General features: G+C 36.1%; 1 protein-coding gene across 1 annotated transcript; it reads right to left on the minus strand.

The window, feature by feature from the left end:
• Nucleotides 1-382: 382 nt before the first annotated feature.
• LOC131689527 (uncharacterized) lies at nt 383-10,526 on the minus strand. Its single transcript, XM_058974722.1, has 3 exons — nt 10,153-10,526; nt 1,744-1,865; nt 383-1,676 (listed from the first exon to the last, which is right to left on the minus strand). Exons 1-3 carry the CDS (start codon nt 10,246-10,248, stop codon nt 1,583-1,585), a joined length of 312 nt encoding a protein of 103 aa, XP_058830705.1. The 5' UTR covers nt 10,249-10,526; the 3' UTR covers nt 383-1,582.
• Nucleotides 10,527-10,854: the final 328 nt, after the last annotated feature.

The following is a 10,854-nucleotide window of genomic DNA, read 5'->3' on the forward strand; positions in this document are numbered from 1 at the left end:
CACTATTCGCCACACCCCAAATTTAAACCGTGTTAAGAAATGAGTTTCCAAACTTCGACGCTACTAAATTTACCTTTTTTCTACATTGTCTATAAGAATAAGAAATATTTATTCAGAATGGCGTGCCACCCCCTTCAAATCATGAAAGAAATAGGCATAAAATTTATACTGTATGCACTGTTTTCATTACTCCGAAAAATTTAACAAAACGCATCTACTTTGGCTACTTTGCCTGATGTTTTCGGACTATCATCTAATTTTCCACATGTGCATACGATTATCCGTTTGACAGCGATCTGATCTGGTGATAGCGCCTACGAACTATATCATTTTCTTGAGTTGTGCTGTGATACGTTTCTGCAATCATTTGAGAATGACGTACTTCGTTTAATCAATTTATTTATTTTACCTTGTCAAAATCATCATTATCAATACAACATGTCTGAAACAGTCGTAACAAATATCAAGCTTAATCTAGTTCATTATTTTTTATAAAAAGTTGTCTCTTTATTTGTAGCGATAATGTTCTGATGATGTGCGTAAATTTTTCTATTTCTTCAAATACTGATTTACATTCTTTGAGTGTCCAGTGATAGGCGATACCAATGTGGCTTTGGCACTATAGTGTATGTTGATCATAAATTCTTGAATGTATATGACAACTGTGGCTGTTGGTATTGTGAATACTGCACTGTACTGCTACTGATAAACCAGAAAGAGTGGTCCGGCTGGGTTGTTTTCTTTTTTTAGTATCAATGTTAATTTGCGCGCTTTCTGTAGCAGGTTGGAGGGTAATACGGAAAGCTCATGGGTAAAATTTTAAGTACGTTTCTAACACTACAATAGCTGCGTTTCGTCGTCGTGTCTGCTGTTTCTAATCAAAATATAACATTAACCACTTATTATGTGTCGCCAGAAATGTCAATTGATGTGAATGGAGTATTTATCTGTACGGTATATGAAGTGATAGATCGATGGGATACGTCTTAGTTGTATGCTATTACTTTCGCAATTATTTCTGACATGTTAGCATAGGTGACCATAGTAGCGAATAACCCGAATAATTTGTTATTTCTGATGGTATAGAATAGATTTGTTGGTATAAATTAACTGGGATCTTTTAAAAAGAGATTTTAGTGTTTTTCGTAGACGTTTTATAAACGTGTTACAAATTAACTGCTAATTAACATTGATTACTAATCCATTTTACAAAGGAACTGTTTGACAATTCTTACAAACTAATAGTTATTTTTACTGTCTTGTGTCTTTTCATTTCTTTCACTTAGAAGCTATTTTCTGTTACTTGTAGATGGATTGAGTTCTACAGGATTTTCTAGTAAACATAATCGTGAAAAGGTCATTACCGTATGTTGATCCTGTAGTTGTTTTTAAATAATGACTGAATGTTATTCGAATGAAACATACATATTTCCATAAAATATAAATTAAATAGCAGGTGAGGGAGGTTTTTAAATAGTGTAAAGCTTATAGTAGAAGAACTGAATGGTTATTTTAAGAACTATTGTACAGACGGAAGCGTGGTCCAAAAGGAGTCGTTCAGTTGTTCAGGCGAGAACGCATCCTAGCTCTGCATTTTCCTGCACCGGTAGACGAACGCACTGATGGACAAATCGTCATCGGTACGAATGCATTTCATATGTTCTGGGCAAGTGCATCTGTAATCAACGACAATACATATATTGTTAAATTTTAAAATCACCCTATATTAGTTGTTAAACATACGTATTTCGCATATAGTTTTCGATTGCTCTAGTGAACGGTTTATAAATCGCCCATCCACAAGCTGTATTATCTGTGCATTTTTCTTCTTGTGCATCGATGGCTCGAGTAAATCGTGACAGATCCTGCAATGAAAAGACAACATTTATGAGAGGATTGTGACAGTAGTATGACACTATGTCTAAGATAAAACATAAGTATAAGAGGATATGGAAGAATGGACTTTTCCTTTTCACTTGCAACCCTAAGCAAAATAATCAGACCCCATCCAGAAAGATTTTTTTATTTTAAAGTTTTTTGCTTGAAAACTTAGGTTTTACAATGAAACTAGTTGGGGGATGGGAATAGCGTAGTTGGTAAATCGATAGCCTTGTACGCAGCTCACCTAGAGATTTTTCCAAAGATATTTCTCTAACCCGAAAAGAGGCGAATGACCCTAAGGTTAAAATGTCTACAATCAAAATAAAAAACAAATTAAACTACTTCACATTTTTGCCACTATGTTGCAGACATTCAAGTAATACTAAAAGTGACAATCAGAAGAACAATTTCATTGTATATAACTTGGTAGAAAATTATAAATCGATATGAAATCATCCAAAAAAGTAAAATGTGATCGGTTTTTAGATTTGCACATGGCCTAATGGTTAAAAAGCGTAAAATACACGGAGTTACTGGAGCTTCCAAAAAAAGGGCTGGGAAGAACAAGTGCTATCCTATCACGGCACGCTGGGGAAGAATTAGTGTTTTCTGATGTCCAGGAATGTGTCAGATAGTGACGATTCCAAACCGCCGGTTCAGTGATGGTTTGGAGAGCAATTTGCAAGCGTGACAAATTGCCGCTCGTTTTCATCGACAGAGGCGTTAAGATTAACGCTATGTATTATAAAACGGAAATTTTGGAGAAAATCTTAAAGCCAAGTGTTCACAATGCACGGTGGGCAAAAAGCGACCCCCAGAGACACTTAATTAGTCGCAGCAGGATTTCTATCATAATTTACATATGAAAAGTTGTGGAATTTGATAGGAAATCAAACGCAACTGGTTTGGTCCATTGCACGCATCTGTGGCCAGAGCTCCGGGGTTTGAGTACCCGAAGTATTCGCGGTATTTAGAAAAAAGAGATTCCCAGAGGCACTTAATGGGTCGCCACAGGATTCCTGTCGTATTTTATATATGAAAAGTTACGGAATTTGATAAGAAATCAAACGCAACTAGTTTGGTCCACTACACGCATCTGAGGCCAGAGTTATGATGGTTTGAGTACCCGGATTATTCAAGTATTATACAAAAAGTGATTCCCAGAGGCACTTAATTGGTCGCCGCGGGATTACTATAGCAATTTATATATGAAAAGTTGCAAAATTTGATAAGAAATCAAACGCCACTAGTATCGTTCACTGTACGCATCCGTGGACAGAGTTACGGGGGTAGGAGTACCCAGAGTATTCCGGTATTCGGCAAACATCTATTCCCAGAGGCACTTAATTGGTCGCCACGGGATTACTATAGCAATTTATATATGAAAAGTTCCGAAATTTGATAACAAATAAAACGCAACTAGTTTCGTCCACTGCACGCATCCGTGGACAGAGTTACGGGGGTTTGAGTCCCCGGATTTTTCCTGGTATAAGAGTAAATCAGTAAATTCCGCGGCGATCAATGAAGTTCCCAGAGGCACTTCATTGATCGCCGCGGAAGAATTTTTGTCTAATACTGGAATACTCCGGGTGCTCAAACTCTAGCAACTCTGGCCATAGATGCGTGCAGTGAACCTAACTAGTTGCGTTTGATTTCTTATCAAATTCCTAAACTATTCATATACAAATTATGACAGGAATCCTGCGGCGACTAATTAGCTTTTTGTCTAATACAGGAATACTGCGGGTACTAAAAGCCTCGTTAATCTAGCCACAGATGCGTGCAGTGAACCAAACTGGCTGCGTTTGATTTTTTATCAAATTCCGCATCTTTCATATATAAATTGTGATAGTAATCCCACGGCGACCAATTAAGTGCCTCTGGGAATCGCTTTTTGCCTAATACCGGAATACTCTGGTTACTCAAAACATCGTAACTCTGACCACAGATGCATGCAGTGAATCAAACCAATTGCGTTTGATTTCTTATCAAATTCTTCAACTTTTCGTATAAAAATTCGTTAATTCGTTAAAGATTTATGTAGACAGATAAACTAATGATAGAAGAGCCAGGTACTAGTTCGCGCCAGGCGTAAGTTGTGGAGTCGTTCCTTTGTTTGTATTAGACATATGGCGCTGTCTCTCGTTTTTTACCGCAAGTAATTCATTTTCATATGTGTTTCTGTTGCATTACATGTTGTTTAGTCAAATTTGTGGGCGACAATTTTCGAATGTAATAATTGAATTTCCTTGATTTTGTAGAGTTTAGGCTGTTTATGGTGAATTTTAATCTATTACGTAAATGATTATATTTTTCGATAGCGCGCAATCTACTTAAATCAAAGAGATAAAAAATGAAAACAGCGCCAACTAGCCCCGACCTCCGCTACTCTTTCGAACCAATTGGGTTGAACTTATTTATTGAAAATCGGGTTCGGTTCGGATACTGTTTTAATTTTTTTTTAATACAGGTGAGGGTCGTGTTCTGGTTGGGATTTTTATCATGCCCGAGTACGGGTTAGGTTCGAGTTTTGCATTTTTATAAAACCGGGTACAGGTCGGGTACGGATGAACTTACAAAAATAATATTCGGGTTCGGGTCCGGTCCGGGTACGAAAAGCCCATACCAGTCCATCTCTAGTTCAAACACGGTGTCTTTGTCGAACAACTTTATTCAAAAAATTTGGCATCCGCAAAACGTCAGTATACAAATGAGTAGAGTTTTTCTTTCATTTGCAACCGATCTCAAAATAATTGGTCGGGGGGGGGGGAGGTCTAGAATACCTTTTCATTTCAAAGTTTTTTGTTTGAAAACTTAGGTTTTACAAAGATACTAGTTTACATTTGTGTCACTAAGTGGTACTATAGACATTCAAATAATACTAAAATTGAAAATCTGATGAAAATATATCTTCAGATTCCGTCAGTTCTTGGGCCACAATGATGTTTTGTAAATATGGAAGTATAGAGAAATGTTGACCAGACTTATTCGACACTCTTACCTTTTAAAGATGTTGATTAAAATAGTAGACATTTTATTTTGTCTATCATGTATTCGTGTCTTCTTTATATTATCTATCTTCATTCTAGGGGATGGCTATTGTAATCTAGAATTACCCTCCTTCCTGATCAGATCCTGCCTGGTAACATAAAATTGGCTTAAACTCAAACCTTTCTATTTGGATGGACTTAATCAGACAATTCGAGTCATTGTAACAAATGACGAATTTTATTGCAACTTGTGATTGCAAATTCTGTTATTTCTTTTCAATATTAAAAGAAAGATCATTGAAGGAGGAAAAACTTTGAGTTTTATGTATATGTTTGATAACTTTTGTGGCAGATTCCATTCATCAGAATGTATAAATATAGGGTTTCGCTTGCACTCAAATCGCATTTTATTTCCAAAAGAATCACATTTCACAAAGTCTTAGGAAAAGGCATCAAAACCAAGTTTCATAATTTCCTTTAAGAAGAAATTCGCGGAACACGGATCACAACAGAAAACGAACAAGAAAGCATCGCGCTGAGCAATACACTCTGTGAATTCTTCTTGTAATTTAAGTCTGTTTATTGAAGATTTTTCGCATAATATAAAGAGGGGGTCCGAAATTTCGATTTTGAAATGTTCATTGTACAATACATAATATGTAATAACCTCATTTTATTAAAATCAGTATTGGACATCGAATCTGATTTGGCATGATTTTGAGCTTAGAAAGAATTTAAAATAGAAACTAATTTAAAATTTCGCAACGATTTAAAAATTTTCGGAGGAGGTCCAGACCCCCAAGACCCTCCCTGTGGATCCGCCACTGTCAAGTTTACATCAGGTATTGTCCATATTGAGCAAAGAAATGAAAAAGAAGAAACAAATATATTTGTGACAGAAAAACTGTTCCTTTATGCTATATTTTCTAACATGTTTGAAAAGAGTTTCAATTTCGTACAAATTGTATCTAATTTTCTCTTTACCTACTTGTGCATGAGATATGATTAATGCTCAAGTGTTGTTGCGAGGAATGTCGAAGTATATTCAATAGCTAGAGCTCACTAATGGTGATTGGTGGCAATGAATCGGTCGCTACTTTTAAACATCAAACAACCTTTTATGTAGTTCAAATATGCAACAATATCAATATTATGTGTATTGTCAGTAGATTGTCGGACTTCGAAATTCACATCGAGAAATGAGTCACATTTGCTTCGTGCTATAGATGTTTATTCATGGCAATCAAGCTGATCGCCAAGGCCACATTAGAGCGGAAGACAATGCCAACTTCAATCTTTTCATCGGCCATGGCTAAGGTTGCAGTTCTGCTGCAACCCTGTAAAGCGTTGAAATATTTTTGTAAAAGGCTTTGTAAACACATGATTTTAGAAAAAATGTTCTATTCAATTATTATTTGTACTGTTGTTTTATCCAAAAACCATATTTAGTCATTTCATGTTCCAAATAATATTTTCATAATTCTACAACACATCAGGGGCCCTATTCTCACAGTCACATCACTTAGTTCCCTCTAGTCACTAGGCGATGTGACTGTGAGAACAAGGCCCTTGGATTCGGGAATCACAATTCCAATTTTTTGGAATATCGGATGAAAATTAAGGCCAGAGTAGAGATGGGCAAACCGATTCGGTTTGGAGAGTGAACCGTATCCGATTCACTCACTCTTTTGATCGATTCAGTGTCTCGTTTTTGAACTTTGAAAAATGAATGTTTGAGATGAAACGAAAAAAATCAAGGGTTTCAAGAAACGCTTTCGTGTTATACATATTTGAAGTAATTTTCTATTATTCTATTTTCACTAATGGACTCACTTCATTTTATGACTATCGAATACTACTTTGTCCACATACTTTGAGGCAGGTCGACTCTGCCCAGTCTTACAGAAAAGTTGATGTTGTTTTACCATAATCTCGAAAAGAGTAGGGTAAACTAATCTTCTTTCCTTCCACCAAATAATTGGATCACATGTGAGTGTAAGAAGAGGGCTATTATTTCACAATCTCAAATTTAACTGCAACCGTTGTATTTGACGAGACTTAGCCGCGATGTTGCCAAAATCGTATCACATGCTAGTACATTCAACAGTATTAGACTTAGATGACTGGAACTGATGCTTTCATTTCATAAGTCAACGACAAGTACGAAGATTGGTAACACTCGTTCTCAATAAACCCTTGTTTTTGAATGAAGGATCCAGTAATAATGCTTGTGAAATGATTATCTCTCCATCCAGAGAAGCGACTCTCCAGTCCAGCCAGCAGTAGCTGTGCCAATTTGAAAACCATGAGAGCGTTTTGATTCGATTCAATTGATTGAAGCATACATTTTACCATTATGTTGGATATAACAGCTGTTTTGTTGATTTTTATTCCGTGTCGACAAACCGTGTTCAGTTTATTTATTTTGTTTCATTCGCCCTAAAGATTCATAATCATGGCGAACTGTCAAATCGACTCATTGGATTATTTTAGGATCTCATTTGTTTCATAATAAATAGTCACTTTTTCAGTGAATCGAAGTTCTTTAAAAAAGAATCGCGGTTCATTCACTCTTTTTGAAGAGTCGATTCTTTTAATCGATTCGTGATTCGTTCGCCCATCTCTACTCCAGAGTATTTTGAACTAGGGTAATAAATTATGTTTTATATTTGTTACAATAAAATATATAGGATTCGCTGAACCTTTGAAAACTTTTTCCGCGGCCAGAAGGGCCGAGTCTTATATACCAATCAACTTAGTTCGACAAATTGGGACAATGTCTGTACGTATGTGTGTGTGTGTATGTACACTAACGTAATGTAATTATCTCAGCAATGGCTGAAGTGATCTTAACGAAACTAGTTTTAAACGAAAGGCCTATCATGAGTATTTGACGCTAATAATTTTGTTTTTGGATATGTTGTTTACTTTCAGCGATATAGGTGATTTTGTCGAAGGGGGGACCTTCTCCTGGAAAAATGAAGACATACGAACTTCTGCTTTTTATCTTTTATTCGTTATTTATCGAAAATTGGAAAATGATTCATTTTTTTTCGAAAATTCTAACTGGTGGCTCCAAAATGGCGTTTTTCTCGAAATCATATTTTTTCTGAAAGCACTAAAAGTAGGTCTTGTCCTACTGATCTGATTTCAAATTATCTATAAAAAACTAATAAAAGGTCAAAAGCAAAAGTTCGTTTTTCCACAAAACAATTCCTTAATATTGCTTAATTATTCAGGAGAAAGTCCCCTTAAGCACTGGCGCAATGTAAGCGATGATAATTGTTATTTTATATGCTTTACCGGCATTTGAAAATGTTTGCTTAGATAATTAGTGAAATGAATATTATTGTACGAAATTCAACTGAATGAATAACATGGATTTTCGAATGAGGGAACGGGCAAATGGTAAATTGATTGCCTAGTACGCAGCTCACCTGGGTTCGATTCCCAACCCCAACCTCATAGTGTTAGAGATTTTTCCAAAAAGAGATTTATCTGACCCGAAAAGAGGCGAATGACCCTAAGTTTAAAACCTTTATAATTAAAAAAAATAAATAAATAATTTTCGAATGAATATCTTTTCTATTCACCACGAGTAGCATCAGCCGTCAAAAAAGAGCTTCGATTATTTTTAACTCTAGTTGTGAATACTCCGTTCTTCAAGGAACGAATACTTTTTTCTTTGATCACCGATTGCTTGAGGTAAAGAGAGTGTGGTTGAGATGTTAGTCAAATGAAATGATATGTAATACTTTCTGATGGGAAATGCTGCAAAACTTTTCAAAGATCAAATGTGTCGTTGATACTGTTTCGTACTCATGAACAAGTGCAACCGCTATGAACAGGTATGAAATTTGTAATTGATGCGTGTTTTATTTCCATTGTGGAGTATACTTTTCCGTGTCAGCGAGAGATATTTTCTCAATTTAGTAACTTTCTAATTACTAAATTGAGGAGCTTCGTCTAAATAAGCATGTCACATATCTTGTATGTCACAAATATTAAAATTAGACGAAAGAGACTAGACGAACCCAAGTAACAATTGAAGTTTTACGACATGGTACAAGTGCAATCTAAGTTTTATGATTGGATATAAAACGAACATAAAAACCTCAATTGTTACTAGGGATTGGATAATTTTCATCGATAAACACATTACAACTTCCGGAACCTCATTGATATTAATTTCGATAACAACAGTTTCATTGTTCGATTGATCGATGAATTTCAGTGCAATGGGAGGACATTTTTATAGTTAACTGTAGCTTGTTAGGATTGACATTAATTATGTTAGTTAAAGAAATAAACTTCGTTATCTCGGGTACCACATAAATTGTGCTCGTGAATAGTACTCTGTTTTCAACGTAAGTTTAGGTCAAAATACTCCAAGAACATTAACTAACTTTTGCTTAAACTATTATGAGTTCGTGTCTAGTAGTTAGATTTTGCCTCGTTAGCAACGTGTGTAGGCATTGCTAGTTTAGAGCATGAGAGTTCATTGATAACCTCTTCAAATTATATCTTCTCGCAGCCAAAATGTATAGGTCGTAAGGATCCGATATAGAGTAATGCGGGTATGATATGATAGAACAGATGCCATACAATAAAGCACTGTTATCTTATGGAACAGCTATGATTAAAATGAAATTTAATAATATAAAATCAAGTGCAATTTTTAAAAGGGATGTACAAAGATACGAAATGCAAACCCCGGAGGCACGGCAAAATATGCATCAACCAGAATTTATAGTGTGTGAAACAGACACGGTTCTCTATGCCCCAGTCTGAGCCTCACACGTATACATCGTATATTGCACAAATTGACTTCTGATTGGATAATATTCGCCGGTTATTACATAATGTTATCTCACTTTTCAGTTTGTTTGTTTTGACTGCACGGTACGTTTTCCTGCGTCTTCTTATTGTTGATTTAGGTCGCTTTGAAGGTCAGACGAATGAATCTTCCGTGTTTTGGCTTTCAATTACTTTTATTAGACGATGGTTTCATACTACTTGTTTCAATTCAACGCTATCATAAGCGTTAATTTTTTGCGCCGACAATTTCGTAAACAGTCTGGTTATTTTGAGCATTTGGGATATAGTCGTCACACGCGATTCTCTAATGGTGTACGTAGATGGTGTGGGCAGGCAAAATATACTATTTTTTGTCTTACGACAGACGGATCAATATTACCTTACTAGTAATGCAGTGAACTCCATTATATGTAGAATAGTAATAGGCCTTAAATTATAATAGTAGTAAGAGTAGTTAAAATACCTGTAGTAATGTGGATGCCTGTTCTGACACTTGACTGCCGCTAAGCAGTATTAAAACAACCAAGGCAACATTACACACTTGAACTATTTGTGCCATTTTTCAACACTGGATAGTTTTTAGGACACGAAGTTGCAAATTGAACGCAAATGCCACGAATAGATTCCAAATACCACTGCAATACCCTTCTTCGATTGCATCAACTACGAAAGTCACTTTTCGGCTAGACACAACGTCTCTATCAGCACTGAATGGCCACCAATGTGATTGTAGGTTTTCTACTACACAGCAGGATTACAAATCTGATTTGACGAGAGTATACACCAACTATTCCGACTTGTGTTCTGTAGCGCGAGCTTCTTGTGAATGAATTTTTCGTTCCTGTTGCCGTAGAATTTATGAGCACCGAGCGAATCATCTGAGACCGGAGAGCATCGTCGCTGGTGAGCTTATGCTTTCGTTACTGAGAGTGGGGATGAACCTACCTCAGTTACGCAAACGGCAAGTAAGCATCAATGATATATGAATGAATGTTTTGCCGTTACACCGACCTTCTTCGATGCTTCCATTGGAAATAGGAGAGACGCCGGTGAGAGTATTCTATTCTACGGAGAATATCATGTTAGCGTTTTCATTTGTGCACTTCCCGGCCATTAGCGCATAAGCCGGCTTTTCTTGCATGAAGATATATATTGTCGGAGGCCT

The sequence above is a fragment of the Topomyia yanbarensis genome, chromosome 3, assembly GCF_030247195.1.
Source record: "Topomyia yanbarensis strain Yona2022 chromosome 3, ASM3024719v1, whole genome shotgun sequence".
Classification (NCBI taxonomy): Eukaryota; Metazoa; Arthropoda; class Insecta; order Diptera; family Culicidae; genus Topomyia; species Topomyia yanbarensis.

Coding starts and splice junctions, on each gene's coding strand:
- LOC131689527 (XM_058974722.1), bottom strand. CDS start 10,248: ATGGCACAAATAGTTCAAGTGTGTAATGTTGCCTTGGTTGTTTTAATA. Junction 1,866..10,152: donor AGGCATCCACATTACTACAG/GTATTTTAACTA, acceptor TTTTCATTGCAG/GATCTGTCACGATTTACTCG. Junction 1,677..1,743: donor GAAAACTATATGCGAAATAC/GTATGTTTAACA, acceptor CGTTGATTACAG/ATGCACTTGCCCAGAACATA.